Here is a 19,223-nt window from a genome sequence, read left to right on the forward strand (position 1 = left end):
ATTACGTATGTCGTTGATAATTGATCGAGAATTCAATTTATGATCAATTTAGTCAATTTATAATCACGTATATCGTTGATAATTGATTGAGATTAATGATTGAATATGGGAGACTAGACTACTTCTTTGTCTTCGTCGGTCTCACGTAGACTCGGCAAAGCACAAAAGCAAAAAGTGACAGAATATTGCAAGTGGACTAACGAAGTGGATTTAAAACAAAGGTACCCCAAGAAAATAACAATTCACACCCTCTTTAATTTTTCTATTGACAAAAAACCCAACTCATATTTAAATTTGCATAGAGACTAACCACAACAGGGTAGCCTAGTAATTAGAAACAAATTTTAAGTTTGTATTTCACGCAGCACGTCGTAATTCGATTTCTGACACACCAATACTGGTTGAAAAGATATACTGTTTTGACGGATCTACCGGATGGTTTTTTTTATTTTTTTCAACTTTGCAGCGAATTCGGTACGTTTGGTTTGGCGCTTTCTTCGCCCCAATGCCCTTCCAAACATGACAAATAAGGGCCAAATCTTTCTCTCTCCTCATTTTCACCGCTCTCTCTCCTCCCTGTATTTATCTTCTCCTTTCTTCAACCTTTGAGTGGCTTTCTGGTGGCCCAAGGAAAACAAACCAACAGAACCGAAAAAAAAAGGCACAAACTTTATCTCCTTTTCCCGGCCACCCACATCGGAACCCAGATTGAATCCGGACCCGAATTCTCAGAAAACCAACCCCACATTGACGATTGAGAGATGAACCCACAGTAGATATGGATGTGGGTCATTGAATCTTTTCAGTTGTCAATGCTAATAGTTGGAGGAAGGGAACGGGTTTGAGATGTGAAACCGGATTCGGGTGCGGATACGGGCTTGGTTTTCAGATTCATGGGGATTTGTTTCAGTTCTGTAAAGGACCAGCATTCCAATTATACACACGCCAGTCCTCAAGGTATTTATTTCATCATACAATTTCATTTCACATTTAATTCTGGAAAATATTCGAAAATGGTTGCTCATTAAATTTTGTACATAATGTTGCGTTGCTTGCTGCCTTTAAATGCGTTTTGCAGTTTTGGAACTTTTTTTTTTCAGTTGCCATATTTTTTGGGAGGATTTTTGGGTCTCTTAATAAGGAATGACTCACAATGGCAGGGAAAAGTTTGGGTTTTTTTTTTCTACTAGGGTGACTAAATTTGTAAATAAAATTTTGGAAATTAAAGGAAGTTGATGATTAGTTTATTACTTAAGCGTAAAAGTATTCATTTCTACTGGCGACACATCATTTAGTTTCCAAATTTAATCTCCCTAGAATTACCTTCTTTTGCATTTTTTTAATTTGTTTTTGAAGAACCAAAGTTTTCGGTTTTTAGTATTTGTCATTTGTCACATTTTCTAACTAGGTGATTGGATTTGAAGCATTTTATTGAAGTTTGTGAATGTGAGAATGTATGTGTCAAAGGTGGACAATTTTTAATGAAACATGATAGGTTTCTGATTTTGGAGTAGGTTATGTTTTCTTTCCAGGGGTGCTTTAGAAATCGCAAGTATTTTGTGACATGAAGGTAAGAGGTTGTTGAACTTCTTGAACATGGTTCGGATATATGTGAAATGTCCATTCTGTGCATTTTCTGCGGCTAAAATATTTGTACTTCAGTTTCCGTATTTCAAAATTCAAAATTTTCAAACGCGTTGATTGATTGAGAAGAAACTAGAAATTGTATTCTTTCTATGTTAGGATAATGGCCTGCTCAACAAAACTGGTAATGTGTGGATTTTTCGGAAATATTGGGCAACTGATAGAATCACTTCTCTCTTCTTCTTGTGAAAAAATTCAAATCGAGTAGGAGATGACTCTGTTGTATCTTCTCAAGCTCCAAGTAGAACATCAAACACCACTCCTTTGGCTTCCAAGAATGTCAAAGACCTTCGCCAAAGCCCTGGATATATCAATGTCAGCATATTTACTTACAATGAGATGAGTTTGGCCACAAAACATTTCCGGCCAGATCTAATTCTTGGTGAGGGAGGGTTTGGAGTTGTATATAAAGGAGTTATTGACGATAACGTGAGGACTGGATTCAAGACCACGCAAGTTGCCATCAAGGAGCTTAATCGAGAAGGGTACCAAGGTGATAGGGAATGGCTGGTATTTGACTTATCTTACCCTTTTATGTTATTTATTTTCTGGGAAATGAGGCTTTATTGTAGTCAATTTTTAAGTTGTGCAAGTGAAAGGTTTTAATATACTTGGTTTCCATACCATTCATAGATCGCAGATTAACATTGTCCCAAGCTATCCCCTTTTTTCTTTCTTCGTCTCATTTTGTGGTCATGGTACTATCGTAATAGATAACTCCGCCTATGTCTTACATGGCCGGTCCCAAGCCCGGATAAAGGAGGAGGGGGAGGGCGTCAGGTAGTCGACAGCCGGCACTCCATGATCACGTCGAATCCTTATGAAAATGAATCCAGAACAAAATCGCGCTAAAGCTAGGGCGTCACCCGTAAGTGGCGCGCTGTGTGGCCTGAGCACAGTGATAAGTGAGCAAGGGTCGCTGTATCTCCATCGGCACCCGGATGCAGTGTTAAATGAGCAAGGGGGCCATAGAAACTTCTTTTCGAACGACTCCACTCAAAGTTGTTTGGGAGCATATGCTCCTATCAACTTTACCCGGGACACACAAAAGAAGTACTTTGATCCTATTAGACGGGGGAGGGTGAAGAAGCTAGGACAGAAGGGTAGAGTTCAAGAGAGCAAAATGCGTTTAGGAACGTGGAATATAGGAACCTTAACGGGAAAATCTATGGAAGTAGTGGAAGTTATGGTGAGGAGAAGGATAAATATTATGTGCCTACAAGAAACTAAGTGGGTTGGTAGTAAGGCAAAGGATCTAGAAAACTCAGGGTTTAAACTTTGGTATTCGGGCACAAATAGAACGAGAAACGGTGTTGGCATCATCGTGGACAAGACCTTGGTACAAGATGTTGTAGATGTCAAGAGGGTAGGAGATAGAATCATGGCAATCAAGATTGTAATAGGACAAGAACTTATCAATGTGATTAGTGCGTACGCACCTCAAGTAGGGTTGGATACGAGTTCGAAGGAGAAATTTTGGGAAGATCTTGGAGACTTGGTGCAAGGAATTGCTCAGACGGAGAAGTTATTTATAGGAGGAGATTTAAATGGACACGTGGGCAGGGAGACAGGCAACTATGGAGGTTTTCATGGTGGCCATGGTTTTGGGGAGAGAAACGAGGATGGGGAAGCTATCTTGGATTTTGCAATGGCATATGATCTTTTCTTAGCCAACACCTTCTTTAAGAAGAGAGAAGAACATGTGATCACCTACAAGAGTGGGTCGTCAAAAACACAAATAGATTTTCTTCTAATGAGGAAAGGGGATCGTATAACTTGTAAGGATTGCAAAGTTATACCAGGAGAGAGCGTGGCTAATCAACATCGCTTGTTGGTGATGGATGTACATATCAAAAGAGTAAGACAAAAGAACAAGACTTGGAAGTGCCCAAGAACTAGATGGTGGAATCTAAAAGAAGAAAAACAAGCCATTTTCAAAGAGAAGGTAATCACCCAATGTGTGTGGGATAGAGAGGGGGAAGCTAGCCAAATGTGGGATTCCATGGCTAGTTGTATCCGAAAAGTAGCAAAAGAGGTATTAGGAGAGTCCAAGGGCTTTGCCCCACACCAAAAGGAATCTTGGTGGTGGAATGAGGAGGTACAAACAAAGGTGAAGGCTAAGAAGGAATGTTGTAAAGCCTTATACAAGGAGAGGACCGATGAAAATGGTGAAAGGTATAGAAAAGCGAAGCAAGAGGCGAAGAAAGCTGTCAGATAAGCTAAGTTAGCGGCTTACGACGATATGTATAAACGACTAGATACCAAAGAAGGAGAGTTGGATATCTATAAACTAGCTAGAGCAAGGGAAAAGAAGACAAGGGACCTAAACCAAGTGAGGTGCATCAAGGATGAGGATGGAAAGGTTCTTGCTACAGAGAACGCGGTTAAAGACAGATGGAGAGGTTATTTTCATAATCTTTTCAATGAAGGACATGAAAGGAGTGCTTCTTTAGGAGAGTTGAGTAACTCAGAAGAGTGTAGAAACTACTCCTTTTATCGTCGAATCCGGAAGGAAGAAGTGGTTGTAGCTTTGAAGAAGATGAAGCATAGAAAAGCAATAGGCCCAGACGATATACCAATCGAAGTGTGGAAAGTTTTGGGAGAGACAGGTATAACATGGCTCACTGACCTTTTCAATAGGATTTTGAAAACAAAGAAGATGCCAAATGAGTGGCGAACGAGCACTTTGGTGCCTATCTACAAGAATAAGGGCGACGTACAAAATTGCATGAACTATAGGGGTATTAAGCTAATGAGTCATACAATGAAGCTCTGGGAGAGAGTCATTGAGCATAAATTGAGGCAAGAGACACGGGTTTCGGACAACCAATTCGGGTTCATGCCAGGGCGCTCAACCATGGAGGCAATCTATCTCTTACGAAGATTGATGGAAAGATATAGAGATGGGAAAAAGGATTTACACATGGTCTTTATAGATTTGGAAAAAGCGTATGATAGGGTCCCAAGAGACATTCTTTGGAGGATTTTAGAGAAGAAAGGAGTACGAGTAGCATATATCCAAGCTATAAAGGATATGTATGAAGGAGCAAAGACTGCCGTAAGAACTCATGAAGGACAAACCGAAAGCTTTCCCATAACTGTAGGATTACATCAAGGCTCATCCTTAAGTCCTTACCTTTTTGCGTTGGTAATGGATGAGTTAACAGGACATATTCAAGATGATATTCCTTGGTGTATGCTTTTCGCAGACGATATAGTGTTGATAGATGAAACTCAGGAAGGGGTAAATGCAAAGCTTAACCTTTGGAGAGAAGTGTTGGAATCTAAAGGTCTGCGCCTAAGCCGATCAAAGACAGAATATATGGAGTGCAAGTTCAGTGCAAATGGAGGCCAAAACGAGTTAGGGGTGAGGATCGGAGATCAAGAAATACCAAAGAGCGACCGTTTTCGTTACCTAGGATCTATCTTGCAAAAGAACGGAGAATTAGATGGAGATCTCAACCATAGAATACAAGCTGGATGGATGAAGTGGAAGAGTGCATCCGGCGTGTTGTGTGACCGCCGTATGCCACTGAAGCTCAAGGGAAAATTTTATAGGACGGCAATAAGGCCGGCGATGCTGTATGGCACAGAATGTTGGGCGGTGAAACATCAACACGTACACAAAATGGGTGTAGTAGAGATGAGGATGCTTCGTTGGATGTGTGGGCACACGAGAAAGGATAAGATTAGGAATGAGGATATCCGGGGTAAAGTAGGAGTAGCCGAAATTGAAGGAAAGATGAGAGAAAATCGGTTACGGTGGTTTGGACATGTGCAAAGAAGGCCTACTGATGCTCCGATTAGAAGATGCGACTATGGGACAGAGGTTCAGGGCCGAAGGGGTAGAGGAAGACCTAGGAAAACTTTGGAAGAGACTCTAAGAAAAGACTTAGAGTACTTGGATCTAACGAAGGACATGACACAGGATCGAGCACAATGGCGTTCTAAGATTCATATAGCCGATCCCACTCAGTGACTTGGATTTTCCAAGTCTCCAACCAAGAAGTTTTCCTCACTCGGGAAATTAAGGGAACACTACCCCAACCTACATGCTCCACTCAGAAAGCTTCAACATACAAGCTTCAACAAAAGAAAATTCAAAGAACTTAGCGAAGAAGGCTTTGGTGTATTTAACACAATACGTTGAAATGAAGGAAAGCTTATTTATTGATATCCCCGATAAGCTACAAATATGTACATATACATGAGTCAAAATAAACACACAAGAGGGAGCCTTCACAAAGGTTGCTTAGGAGAAGTCTCAGCAGTCGGTAGAGCCCCAGAAAGAGAAGGCACCGGAGGGGGATCATTTGGAGCCTCAGTACTGGACAGAACCCTAGAAGGAGGAGGCATCAGAGGTTGATCATTTGGAGCTTCATTACGCGGTACAGCCCCAGAAGACGAAGGCAATAAATGCCTTTGGAACAAACCCACAAATCTCTGATGATCAAGTAAAACCTGACCATCAGTTTCCTTCATCTGGTCAAGCTTCCTCTTCATGTTTGTAGCATAGTCATGTGCGAGCCGGTGCAACTGTTTATTCTCATGCTTGAGCCCTCTAATCTCCTGTTTGAGACTCATCACTTCAGCCGCCAATGATTCAACTTGGCGGGTTCGAGCAAATAGGCGTTGGGCCATATTAGACACAGAACCTGCACACTGAACACTGAGAGCCAGCGAATCTTTAACAGCTAACTCATCAGACCGTTTGGAAAGTAGTCTGTTATCTTTGGGAGTGAGAAGGTTCCTGGCCACCACCGCAGCGGTCATATCATTCTTCATCACGGAATCCCCAACGGTAAGAGGACCAGTTGGGGAGACGAAGGATGGGCGCCATATGTTGTCTGGAGAAGGCGGGGCTGCCTCTTCAACAAGGTTCAAGTCAAAACGACGGTCGGAGGGGCCAGACATTTTCAAAGGTGTTGAAGAGAGAAGAGGTCGGACAAATCAAGATCTTAGAAGTGCAAGAATGAAGCTTCTACTGGTGGAGATTCAAGTGTGCTTTGGAACTTAATGCCAGCCTCTATAAAAATCTGCACTCGACGGAGCTTCAGAAATCAAAGAGGCGCCTGCTCAGAAATCGAAGAGGCGTTTGCTTTCTCAAAAGTTGGGCTGCTTAGAGATCACGAGGGTTGATCTCAGAAATCGAAGAGCCGTTTGCTTTCTCAAAAGTTGGACTGCTCAAAGACCACGAAGGCCGATCTCAGAAATTGAAGAGGCGCTCGCTTTCTCAAAAGCTGGGCTCCCTAGAGACCACGAGGGCCGATCTCAGAAATCGAAGAGGCACCTACTTTTCCAGCCTTGTCAGCACCTGTCACACGCACACTCAGCTTTGCGGAAATTATGGGCATTCTGTCAAAGACTTCTGGGGAAGTAGAAAACACATGAATCTTACTGTTCAATCACCCACTTCCCACACGCAACAATAGCTCATGGGTACCACAGATAACTTTGCCAAAGTTCTCTGCCAAAGTTGAGCACGTGAAGCTTGCAGCTCCCACTACATCGCTCTGACCAAGAAGGGTAAAAGAATAGCAAAGAAACAGCACTAACAAAGTTTAGACCCATAAATTTTGAAGGTCTAGCTACCATATTATTACCCACAAGGGTAAAGGAACAGTACCACTGCTGGATAATTGGAAAGTCCATGTATGTCAACCTCTGTGCTTCGTGGCAAGGTAGACTAGCAAACATGCCCAACCTTTACTCACATTCGAGAAAACACTCCCAATATGATTGCTTGCTCCAAAATCGAAGAGGCACCGTCCTCCGAATCTAAAGAGCCAGACTCCCAACATGACTACTTTCTTAAAAATCGAAGAGAGGGTAAAGGAACAGTACCATTGCTGGATAATTGGAAAGTCCCTGTGTGTCAACCTCTGTGCTTCGTGGCAAGGTAGACTAGCAAACATGCTCAACCTTTACTCACATTCGAGAAAACACTCCCAACAAGATTGCTTGCTCCAAAATCGAAGAGGCACCGCCCTCCGAATCTCGAGAGCCACTCTCCCAACATGATTACTTTCTCAAAAATCGAAGAGACACTGCTCCCCGAATCTCGAGAGCCAGACCCCCAGCATGATTGCTTTCTCAAAATTAGGTGAGGCACCGTTCTCCGAATCAATCGAAGAGGCGCTCGCTTTCTCAAAAGCTGGGCTGCTCAGAGACCACGAGGGCCGATCTCAGAAATCGAAGAGGCACCTACTTTTCTAGCCTTGTCAGCACCTGTCACACGCACACTCAGCTTTGCAGAAATTATGGGCATTCTGTCGAAGACTTCTGGTGAAGTAGAAAGCACATAAATCTTACTGTTCAATCACCCACTTCCCACACGCAACAATAACTCATGGGTACCACAGATCACTTTGCCAAAGTTCTCTGCCAAAGTTGAGCACGTGAAGCTTGCAGCTCCCACTACATCGCTCTGACCAAGAAAGGTAAAAGAATAGCAAAGAAACAGCACTAACAAAGTTTAGACACATAAATTTTGAAGGTCTAGCTACCATATTATTACCCACAAGGGTAAAGGAACAGTACCACTGCTGGATAATTGGAAAGTCCCTGTGTGTCAACCTCTGTGCTTCGTGGCAAGGTAGACTAGCAAACATGCCCAACCTTCACTCACATTCGAGAAAACAGTTCCAACAAGATTGCTTGCTCCAAAATCGAAGAGGCACCGTCCTCCGAATCTCGAGAGCCAGACTCCCAACATGATTACTTTCTCAAAATCGAAGAGAGGGTAAAGGAACAGTACCATTGCTGGATAATTGGAAAGTCCCTGTGTGTCAACCTTTGTGCTTCGTGGCAAGGTAGACTAGCAAACATGTCCAACCTTTACTCACATTCGAGACAACACTCCCAACAAGATTGCTTGCTCCAAAATCGAAGAGGCACCGCCCTCCGAATCTCGAGAGCCAGACTCCCAACATGATTACTTCCTCAAAAATCGAAGAGACACTGCTCTCCGAATCTCGAGAGTCAGACCCCCAGCATGATTGCTTTCTCAAAAATCGAAGAGGCATCGTTCTCCGAATCTCGAGAGCCAGATACCACAGACCACTTTTTCAAAGTGCTCTGACAGAGTTAAAACATGTGAAACTGGCAGCTCCCACTACCGTGCTATGACCAAGCAGGGTAAAGGAATAGCATTACTACTTGTTGTTAGGGAGACTCCTATATATGTCGACCTCCATCCCCAACGGACAGGCAGACCTGCAAAAATGCTCAACCCTTCATCATATCTGAGAGGGCACTCCCAACAAAGCCTTTCGAAATATTCAGCTTTCTTTCCCCCCGATAACACCTCTGCAAACAAGCTATACTAGAGCAAGAATATCTCATATCATCAGGGTTAAAAGCAAGAGTATCCCATATCATGCTTTTTCCCTGTTTTTTCTTTTGGCCTTGTTTTTACCTGCAAGACAAGGAGAAAGAGAGCAATCAGTCAGCACTTGGAATCAAGCTTCCAGCCAGGAACTGACTGCCTGGAACCCCTTACCTGATTACTTACCTGGCATTGCTCTCGAGTACTCATCTTCATCATCTTATGTTTCCAGGGAAGATTCCGCATCTGCTTGAGGAACAGATAGGGCAAGTGCGAAGGATACAAGGAAGCATGTGGAGACAAGCGTAACAGCACACGTGCCGATACATCCATTACTCTGTCAAAAGCAAAAGTATCCCATATCAGCAGGGTGGAACGTACTCTAGATTTGATGGACTTGTTTTGACCCTCAAATTCTTTAGTCGGCCTTATACTCTGGAGGAAACCAGAAAACCCTCCAGATCAGTTCAAGAATAAGCCTGTGGAAAGTTACTTCTTCAAAAGCAAAAGTATCTCATATCATCTCTTCTCATTTTTCTTCTCTTTATCCTTCATGCTGCTGCAAGATGGGGAGAAGGTGAACAATCAGTCGGAGCTCTGATTGCTTACCTTGTCTGTCACCTCTTTCAGCAGACCCCCTAGCTCGGCGATTTGGGGGACTCCTACTACATGGTTTGTATCGCGCTTGACCAAGCCTGAAACTACAAGTAAGCTTCAAGTGAAATTGATACATTACCTTGTGCATCTCCACCAGTTAAAGATACCACCCCTGGATGGAGGAAGAGTACTTCCAGAGAAGATGCCACATCTACCTATGAGACAGATAAGGCAAGTCAAGACGACACCACACTCCGATACTTAGAAGTTTCGTGATTACGAGATCATTCTCCCACAATATTTCCTAATGTCATTTGTACTAAATCATTCACTCGTACTCACTAAAGGAGAGCTTGAACCTATGTACTTGTGTAAACCCTTCACAATTAATGAGAACTCTTCTATTCCGTGGACGTAGCCAATCTGGGTGAACCACGTACATCTTGTGTTTGCTTTCCTATCTCTATCCATTTATATACTTATCCACACTAATGACCGGAGCAATCTAGCGAAGATCACAAAAAGCGACCGTTTTCGTTACCTAGGATCTATCTTGCAAGAGAACGGAGAATTAGATGGAGATCTCAACCATAGAATACGAGCTGGACGGAAAGAGTGCATCCGGCGTGTTGTGTGACCGTCGTAGGCCACTGAAGCTCAAGGGAAAATTTTATAGGACGGCAATAAGGCCAGCGATGTTGTATGGCAGAGAATGTTGGGTGGTGAAGCATCAACACGTACACAAAATGGGTGTAGCGGAGATGAGGATGCTTCGTGGGATGTGTGGGCACACGAGAAAGGATAAGATTGGGAATGAGGATATCCGAGGTAAAGTAGGAGTAGCCGAAATTGTAGGAAATATGAGAGAAAATCGGCTCTGGTGATTTGGACATGTGCAAAGAAGGCCGACTGACGCTCCGGTTCGAAGATGTGACTACGGGACAGAGGTTCAGGGTCGAAGGGGTAGAGGAAGACCTAGGAAAACTTTGGAAGAGACTCTAAGAAAAGACTTAGAGTACTTGGATCTAACGGAGGACATGACACAAAACCGAGCGCAATGGCGTTCTAGGATTCATATAGCCGACCCCACTTAGTGGGAAAAGGCTTTGTTGTTGTTGTTGTTGTTGTTGGTACTATCGTAATAGATTTAGTCTAGCATGCTTTACGATCGGGTTATTCCCATAAGTTCTCTTTGGAGACAAAAAAGTGAAACATGTATGGTGCGTTTCGTGTTTTCCTTAAATAGTGAATTGGCTAATTTGGGGAAAAATCAAAGAGATATATGTTGATTTTAATTTAATATTGCAAGGATCTTCTCAAGGAGAGAAAATTAGAAAATCATGGCCTGTGGGCTTTAGAATTGAATACAGTAGATGATCTTTCCCGCTTAAAGAGGTAGTTCTTTCAACAACTCCTAGTGCACTGGACAGGATAGTTGGAAACCAGGAGACTTTATAGTCTGATTTCTATTAGCATTTTTCCTATGCATCAAGATTACTTTTTTATCCTTTCTTCATAGATTGTTGATCTTGCAGGCAGAAGTTAACTATCTGGGACAGCTGAGTTATGCTACTCTTGTGAAGCTGATTGGGTACTGCTGTGAGGATGACCACCGGCTACTGGTCTATGAATACATGGGAAGTGGGAGCCTGGAAAAACATCTTTTTCGCAGTAAGTGTCATGTGCCATCAGAATTTCATGAGATATTAAGAAAAATGATGTCTTATGCCCTCTATTTCTCGCGTGTCATCCCTAATCCGTACGCTCAGAGATCATGTACCGCCTTTTAGTACTTCTTTTTTCTTGTCTTTCCTTTTTGGGTAGTTTGTACTCTGTTTCTCAATAGTCAAGACCTCCTTCGGAGTGTTACTATTTAGCTTCTAGAATCAAATGTGTTTCACGCTCTTAATTTAAGAATGTTCAAAGTAGATCATCTAGCTTGACCTGTATCATTTTCTTCGTATCTTTATGATAAGACTTATTTTCTTCAGTTTCCGTATTTGTTTCACTTCAAACTACTTGGAAACTTGAAACCTGTTCATGGAGATAGACACTTTTTCATCCTGCCTTGTTTTATGTTGGCCATGAAATGACTTTTATTAGATTGTGAACGAGCATTGTTTTTTTCTAGTGGTTCAACGTCTAGAATGTTATGGAGCATTTCTTATAAGTTATACCAAGTATGCTGCAGGAAGTGTACACGTAGACTGTATTGTAAATATTGAATCTTCCTCAAAGTGCATATTGATCCCCTGAAACTACTAAAGATATCTTGAAATTATTTTTGGGTATTCTAGTTGATACTTCTGACACATCAAGAACTTACTGTATATTGTGTTTGTAATCATTTCTTTTATTTTGGGTGGTAGGAGTGGGCTGTACGCTTACATGGTCAAGAAGAATGAAGATTGCTTTAGATGCTGCGAAAGGGCTTGCTTTTCTTCATGGTGCAGAGAGACCAATCATTTACCGCGACTTCAAGACATCAAATATCTTGTTGGATGGGGTTAGTTGTCTTGTTATCTTTTATATTGTGTTCATAACTGTTGAGCATCTTACTTGACGTGCTGTTAGAAATATTTAAAAGAGAATACTTTCGCATTGAAACTCAAACCACGCGATGAAGTCCACATGAACGTTAATTGTCATGATCCTTGATCTAATTCTGGCAAACAAAGACAGGTGTTTTCTGATTGAATACTATTATGCATGTTTTTTTTATAGGAAAATGAACGATTTCTTGTGAATAACTTGTGCTGGTTGTTTTTACTGAAATTTGAATTATAACATACAGGATTTTAATGCAAAGTTGTCAGACTTCGGCCTTGCAAAGGAAGGACCAATGGGAGACCAAACCCATGTTTCAACACGAGTGATGGGAACGCACGGATATGCTGCTCCTGAGTATGTAATGACTGGTGAGTGGTTTCTTGCCACCGATTTATCTTGTAAAATGTATTTTCTTTCTTGATAGGAACGGACAAATATCTTTTAGCATTTTTCATAAAGATATGCAAAGAACTATCATGGATGTTATACATGGTTGACTAACGTCTGATCATATGCATTGGTTTTCATCATGGTTTTTGTGCTTCTGATTTAAAGGAAAAATTGAGAGGAAGTTATTTGAATATTGATAAGAACTATCCCCTCTATCTTCCTCCCTCGTGTTCTCTCTCCATATACATCAATTTGGCGAGTGCGTGGCTTTTATATGAATGCTTTTGCAGATGAAACAATATCAATGTCAAGCCTATCTCAACTTGGTTTTTTATAGGAGTATACCTTTTAACAAGTAATATGGCATAATTCCTTATTTATTGTTGGTAATATTTACATCATAGTATACTGTGACTGAGTATTAAGTTGATCCAAACAGGGCATCTCACCGCTCGAAGCGATGTTTATGGATTTGGAGTGGTACTGCTTGAGCTGCTCATTGGAAGAAGAGCAATGGATAAGAGCAGACCCGGCCGAGAACACAACCTGGTGGAGTGGGCTCGCCCACTCTTGAATCATAATAAGAAACTTCTGAGGATTGTAGACCCTCGACTGGAAGGGCAGTACTCACTTAAAACTGCAATGAAGGTGGCCAATTTGGCGTATCAATGCCTTAGTCAAAACCCAAAAGGGAGGCCCCTTATGTGCCAGGTGGTTGAAATGCTCGGTTCTCTTCAGACAACAGGAAACGATGAACTTCAAAGTGGAGAAGGTGGTGTAACTCTTTATGAGGCTCCGAAGGGAACCTTTGGAACTCCCGCCAGGAAGAGAGACCCGAACAGAAGAGACGGTGAAAGGGGAGGAGAGGCACGTAGAAGGAGCAAACCGGGAAATGGAGGGAGCAAGAGCGAGCCTATGAAAGATATCGATAGTAGTAACTTGTCTCCAGATTTTGTTACATGAAAAGTAGCTCCGACTGGATGGAGGGTTGAAAGTGTACAAGATGATATCAACTGGTCTGTCCATTTGGTGTTTTTGAGTTAAATCCATGCCCAGGGGCGGGACGAAATTTGTGATTAACACTTTGTAATTCATTTTCTTCACATTGTATTGAATCACTATCATGTACGAATGAGATTATAATTTAGTAGAGCATCTCAAGAAAACCCTTTTTCTCTTAACTGTTATTGTGGATCTCTACCCACCTTTTCTCTTTTTCCATAGTTTATGAGTATTAGGGCTTCAATGTTGCTGACAACACAAACGCTCCCGGTTTTCGTGACACGACGGAGAGATGGATGTGCACGTTAAACTACCTACTACAGGAAAGGAAATTCTAATCCAGGAAAACATTCTAAATAACCCGACTATCAACCCTCGTCTGGCTAAAATTGTACAAACTACAACAAAGCTTTATCCCACTAAGTGGGGTCGGCTATATAAATCCTAGAACGCCACTGCGCTCGGTTTTGTGTCATGTCTTCCGTTAGATACAAGTCTTCCTAAGCCTTCCTCTACCTCCTTGGCCCTGCGTCCTGTCTCGTTATCACATCTTCTAACAAGAGAGTTTGTAGGTCTTCGTTTCACATGTCCAAACCACCTAAAATTGTACAAACACCACTTAAAATTTCTAAAACAAGTTACCAATCGGAGTCTGCAAGTTCCATAACACAGCATAGCCTTGGTTTAATAACTGACTGTCACGAGCCTGCAGAAGTAGGCAATTATCGTTACCAAAGGCAGGTGGACGGATAATTTTTCAAGACTGCGTTAAAAATGCAAGTGTTGGGAATGCAAACACAAACGTTAACATGGAAATGAAATTACCCCATAAATGGTGTAACTTCACAGCTAACTGAGTAACAGATCTTCTCTCTGAAGGATTGGAAAATTCCATATTCAGAGATTCCTCCATGGAAAACAAGAATTCTTGTTTTGCTTTCGCTGGCAGGCCGAGGTAGTTTGGTACACGCTTGGTGCTCAAGTCAGCAATCTAAACGAGTGAAAATCGCATTAAGCATTAACATTTCAATTTGGAACACATTTTGGTTTCTAAGTAAAAATTACGTTGCATAAATAATGTATAAAAGCACTTGCCTGCTGCAACCAAGGAATTATGATGTTGATAAACCTTTGTTCTAGGAGATATGAAGCTAAAGTGCTAAGAACATCCCTCGCAGTTTTAGGCAACAAGCACTCCAGAACTGGACCGGTTCCTTCAAGAAGCTCAACCAGAACAATTTCATCACCAGAACAAAGAGCTTCCACATATGCAGAGTCGAGGTCCCCTTCACATAGAAAACCTTTCACTTGTTTCCAGAGGTTATTCTTACTATCTACAACATTTTGTCTAACTTTGGCATTAGAAGCTGAAGAAAACATAGCATCCGCCCTTGTTGGACCATTACTTATCCTCTGTGTTCCCTGCCCAGGAATTTTCCGAATGTCTTTCCCAATAGGATTCCGGGTAAGCTTCCCCCTATTATTACTCCATGTTTCTGTACAGTGTCCTGCAGAATTGTTTGTTCGGCTCCTGCCAATTGTGTTTGCCTCCCAAGTATCAGAATGTTTCACTGACAACATTGAAGGCTGCCGGCTGGTCATATCTATAGATGGCCTCGGAATGCTTGTGGAGAGCCTTGGAGAACGCAAATTCTGTCTCTGTTTCATGAGTTTGGAGGCTGCTAAATTTGAATGCTCCCTCCTGTGTTCAAAGTACTGAGCTAATCGGTTTACAACATCCTCTAGACCCACCACCCTTGTTTGAAACACAGACAAGCTATCCAGTATGCCAGATGTCAACACCTGTGAACAAAGTTTAATGCAAGAGATAAGTTAGAGGGTTTAGATTGATTAACGCTGTATGGAAATGAAAACCAACATATATTCTGACTTCTGAGCAATATTGTGTCAAAGTGACCAGCATATCAGAGTTTCTCTAGGAGCTTACACAAACTGTGCAGCAACTAACATATATGTATGTCTCAATGTATGTACCTGTAGAAGATCCATTAAGTTTGACTGTTTGGTTTCAATCTCCACAAGTTGTTTTCTAATGCAAACCACTTCATTGGCCATTTGCAAACAACATCCATGTGGAGTATGGGAACTAGATTCTGTCACAGTTGAATCCAGACTTCTACGGTGGTGTATCCTTTCAGAGTACATCTGTTTCTCACTACCAATCTCTTCAGCTGCAAACCGCTGATTTCTTCCCACTGGCTTCTGCGAACTACCCTTGACACGGCTATGAGTCACAAACTTCCCCTCTAAGTCATCACTAACAAGATTTGACCCAGAAGAACACTGTTCTTTTTCATCCATAGGCACATATTCATATCCAATGTCCTGTGTGCTTGTAACATCTGTGTGCTTGTCCGTTCTAAAGTCTTTGTAATAGAGCTACCTTCAGATTCTTCATTCTGAAATTCTGGCAAAGAAGCATTGTGGGTTTTCGGAACTGCAACTTCAAAATGCCAATCATCTTCATTGGAGCGTTTATGACTTTTGCCAAAACTTGGACATGTCTTTTTAATAGACAAAGGGGCTCTGCTCTTAGTTAAGCCAGTAATAACTTTCTTGAGTGCGAGATCCTTCCATCCAGATTCCCTGGCACTAGTAATATCACTGTAGTCACCGCCAAAGAAATTTTCTGACAAAAATTGGTATAAACATTATGAGAAGTAACAAGGGAAGCACAGTAAGTCAAAATTTTGCAGAACTACAAAAGAAAAAGGATGACATCTTTATCAATTACGGCAGGCTTTCCATGCACTAGTAGCATTTTTACTTTATTTTCTAAAACTTAACAACTACACCCTAGTTGTCCTCAGATTCGAGATGCATCTCAAAATGTGCATAACCCGTTGAAACTGCACCAGTTTCTAATTCTTGTCAGCTTAATTGAGAGTTGAGACCATCCAGAAATAGCATTGCGGTAAAACCCAGCAAGTAAAACCAATCTGAAGCATATAAGAGCACATGAACACATTAAACCTTTTATAGAAGATCCAGCTTCTGAAGGTTCAGAAGCATCAGGTCCTGGAAGACTTTTCCAGCACTGCAGGGCCTGAAGGACCGTGTCCCTAACTGGTTTCACCTACAACACAAAAAGCACAAAAAAGATCTGGTTTAATAATCTGCACGAAAGAAGATTCTCCAAATGTAGATTTTAATTAACACTGAACTTGTCAAAGCGACATGATTCAAGCGAACGAACGCAGGAAGCCTTAAAAGAGCCCATGAAGGATCCACCACTTGAAGCTATTTCCCCTAGTGCTATGCAAGCAGCTTTGAGTGTTGTCCAGTCACTACTCTCTAAAGATTCTTGAATGCTAATCATTTCAGAAGAGAGAACATTTTGCGTTGGAGCACCCCCTGCCTAGAGTAGAGTATAGAATCAAGCACATAGAGCAAGGATATTCTAATTCTACCACACAAATTCAAACAAGTGGTACCAAAAAATATGCAGCAAAATAAACACAAGCAATACAGAGCACCGAAATAGGCTGTTTAGCAAGTTACTAGACAACTGGCACTATCCAATTCCATTCAATGATTAACTGAAGAACGCACTGTGCCATGATTGAGAGGAAACACCACATAGCATGTTTTGCAGACAGAGACTCAAAGCAGATTACTTCGTACAAAATAAAAGTGAATAAACTAATAATATTGATGCAGATACATCAATCTGTGTATATATAATAACTTAAAACTTTTGTCTCGGAGTTCTTTCATGCCATACATTGTAAACTCACAAAAAAGGCCTCTCCCGATTATGAGGAGTACTAATTCAAATGGTGCACATAGAAATCAATTAACAGTTCTTCATACAGCATTTGGGAAAACAGTATTTTTAATAGCTGAATCATAATAGACGACCTGTAATATCATGACAACTTTAACTTATGTTTAACCTAAAGAATTCACCTGAATAATGCTTCCGTTTAACTCAAAGATTGCTGGCTTTGCCATGAAATGCGGATTTTAAGCAACTTTATTGTTCGATTCAACATGGGCTGCAGAATTGAAACTGGAGGATCATGAGTATTGTCAATGGCACTGGCTAAGCACAATGCTGAACCCGACTGCACCTGCCTGTTTTGTTCACACAGAGCTTCAAAAAGTGCCTGACTAAAACAACAAAGACCCCATCACCCTCACCCACATCATTACTGAGTTTTGATGCTAAAACACCAACAGTCTCCACGCATGCATCTCTCACAACGGAATCTGGATCCCTGAGCCGCTTAACAATGCTGGCAACCATCTACCAAGATGCATTCCAACAAACCCCTCATGATATCTAACTAATATACCAATTAGTCTAATACACTCCTTTCGGACTGCACTCTTTTGTTCTGAATCCATATCCAAAATACAAGACAGAAACGGAGCAAACCCATCTGGGGTCAAGCACTCAGCCATTTGCTCAAGTTCCTCGACGCCTAATTGGTAAGTATCCCGATCAGCAAGCTTGTTCATTGCAATCACCACCTTGTGTTTTAACTCGAAAACCCCCTGTTGTGTAGTGATCCTCGCAGGTCCCCTCCCTTTAACAAGTGCACGTCTCTTCATCTTGAAATGCAGCAAAAAAGACCCAATTCGTGGTTCTACAAGATTAATCCTTTAAAGTTGGGATTACTGATGGAGTAATTGGTATTACAGACACATCCCAACGTTCGAAATAACAAGTAGCAAATCCTGTAACTCCAAAGTAGAATACAAAAATTAAAGCAAACCAAACATTATTGATTATTATACCATGATGAACTAAACGGCAACTTAGATTTAACTCGAGAAATTTATTCAATTTCTTCTAGAAATTTATTTTATTTAAAAAAGTGAGAATTAAAGATTTAACTTTTTAAATTCCTACAATCATTTCACCGTTCCTTGAATTAGTGTTTTGAGCGTCACAAACTTAAATCCAAAGTATTTTCTTCAACATTTACGAAACTCCAAATTTTTGAAATAAGAAACACTCTAGGACCCTAGAAATTTGAAACCAAGCACTTACAGATGCATGCGTGGAATAAGAAACACTCTAGGACCCTCGCCGGATTAGGAGTCTTTCGCGTTACTACGTCAGAGCCAAGTACCAGAGCTTCCTCCTCTCCCACTTTCTCTTATTTTCCAGCGCTTTCTCGACAACCAAACAAAAAATCTACAGCGAGGAGAAATTTTTGAAAGAATGGCTTTGAGACTACCGAAATTTGAAATATTGTAAATTATAACCTCAGAGGGCGTTTCCGGGACGGAGTTCGAGAAAATCTGAGGGAGGGAGGGAGGGAGAGAGGGAGGGAGAGAGTGAGTGGTTTTTTTTGTTTTTTTGGAGCGATGGTGGGGTTTGGCTTCAAATTTCGCGCTGGTGTTCGGGTTTTCAAATTTAGAAGGATAATAATACTGGGTGAGAAATGCTAATTGCACTCTGGAAATATTTTTGATCACCACCCCTCAAGTAATGGTAATATTCTCCATTATATTTATTATTGTTGGATAAGTTTAACTTTCGAGATCTATGTAGTAAATAGACACAAATTTCAAAATTTAAACTCATTCCATAGTAACAAGTAGGATGGTGAACATTACCACCACTTGAAGGTGGTAAGCAAAAATGCGCAAGTCAATAGTAACAAGTAGGATGGTGAACATTACCACCACTTGAGGGTGGTAAGCAAAAATGCACTCTTGCAGTGCATGTGGTCCAATA

At 41.4% G+C, this 19,223-nt stretch overlaps 2 protein-coding genes across 3 annotated transcripts; one reads left to right on the plus strand and one right to left on the minus strand.

The window, feature by feature from the left end:
- The first annotated feature begins 356 nt into the window (after positions 1-356).
- Positions 357-13,689, plus strand: LOC103425748 (probable serine/threonine-protein kinase PBL17). Of its 2 annotated transcripts, none has more exons than XM_029095948.2 (6): positions 357-957; positions 1,853-2,154; positions 11,104-11,239; positions 11,938-12,074; positions 12,363-12,486; positions 12,948-13,689. In XM_029095948.2, the coding sequence occupies exons 1-6, from the start codon at positions 894-896 to the stop codon at positions 13,469-13,471; spliced, it is 1,287 nt and encodes a 428-aa protein (XP_028951781.2). In that variant the 5' UTR covers positions 357-893; the 3' UTR covers positions 13,472-13,689. The 2 variants fall into 2 exon arrangements, with proteins under 2 accessions (XP_028951781.2, XP_028951782.2); XM_029095949.2 differs by having other exon boundaries at positions 539-957; positions 1,744-2,154.
- A 153-nt stretch (positions 13,690-13,842) lies between these two features.
- LOC103404061 (TORTIFOLIA1-like protein 2) lies at positions 13,843-16,160 on the minus strand. Its single transcript, XM_029095950.2, has 4 exons — positions 15,506-16,160; positions 14,606-15,313; positions 14,336-14,501; positions 13,843-14,216 (listed from the first exon to the last, which is right to left on the minus strand). The coding sequence occupies exons 1-4, from the start codon at positions 15,830-15,832 to the stop codon at positions 14,209-14,211; spliced, it is 1,209 nt and encodes a 402-aa protein (XP_028951783.2). The 5' UTR covers positions 15,833-16,160; the 3' UTR covers positions 13,843-14,208.
- Between the last annotated feature and the right edge of the window lie 3,063 nt (positions 16,161-19,223).

Source organism: Malus domestica, chromosome 16, assembly GCF_042453785.1.
Source record: "Malus domestica chromosome 16, GDT2T_hap1".
Taxonomy (NCBI): Eukaryota; Viridiplantae; Streptophyta; class Magnoliopsida; order Rosales; family Rosaceae; genus Malus; species Malus domestica.

Coding starts and splice junctions, on each gene's coding strand:
- LOC103425748 (XM_029095948.2), top strand. CDS start 894: ATGGGGATTTGTTTCAGTTCTGTAAAGGACCAGCATTCCAATTATACA. Junction 958..1,852: donor TACACACGCCAGTCCTCAAG/GTATTTATTTCA, acceptor CAAATCGAGTAG/GAGATGACTCTGTTGTATCT. Junction 12,487..12,947: donor TCCTGAGTATGTAATGACTG/GTGAGTGGTTTC, acceptor TGATCCAAACAG/GGCATCTCACCGCTCGAAGC.
- LOC103404061 (XM_029095950.2), bottom strand. CDS start 15,832: ATGGATGAAAAAGAACAGTGTTCTTCTGGGTCAAATCTTGTTAGTGAT. Junction 15,314..15,505: donor ACTTAATGGATCTTCTACAG/GTACATACATTG, acceptor CTTTGTTCACAG/GTGTTGACATCTGGCATACT. Junction 14,502..14,605: donor TAATTCCTTGGTTGCAGCAG/GCAAGTGCTTTT, acceptor TCACTCGTTTAG/ATTGCTGACTTGAGCACCAA.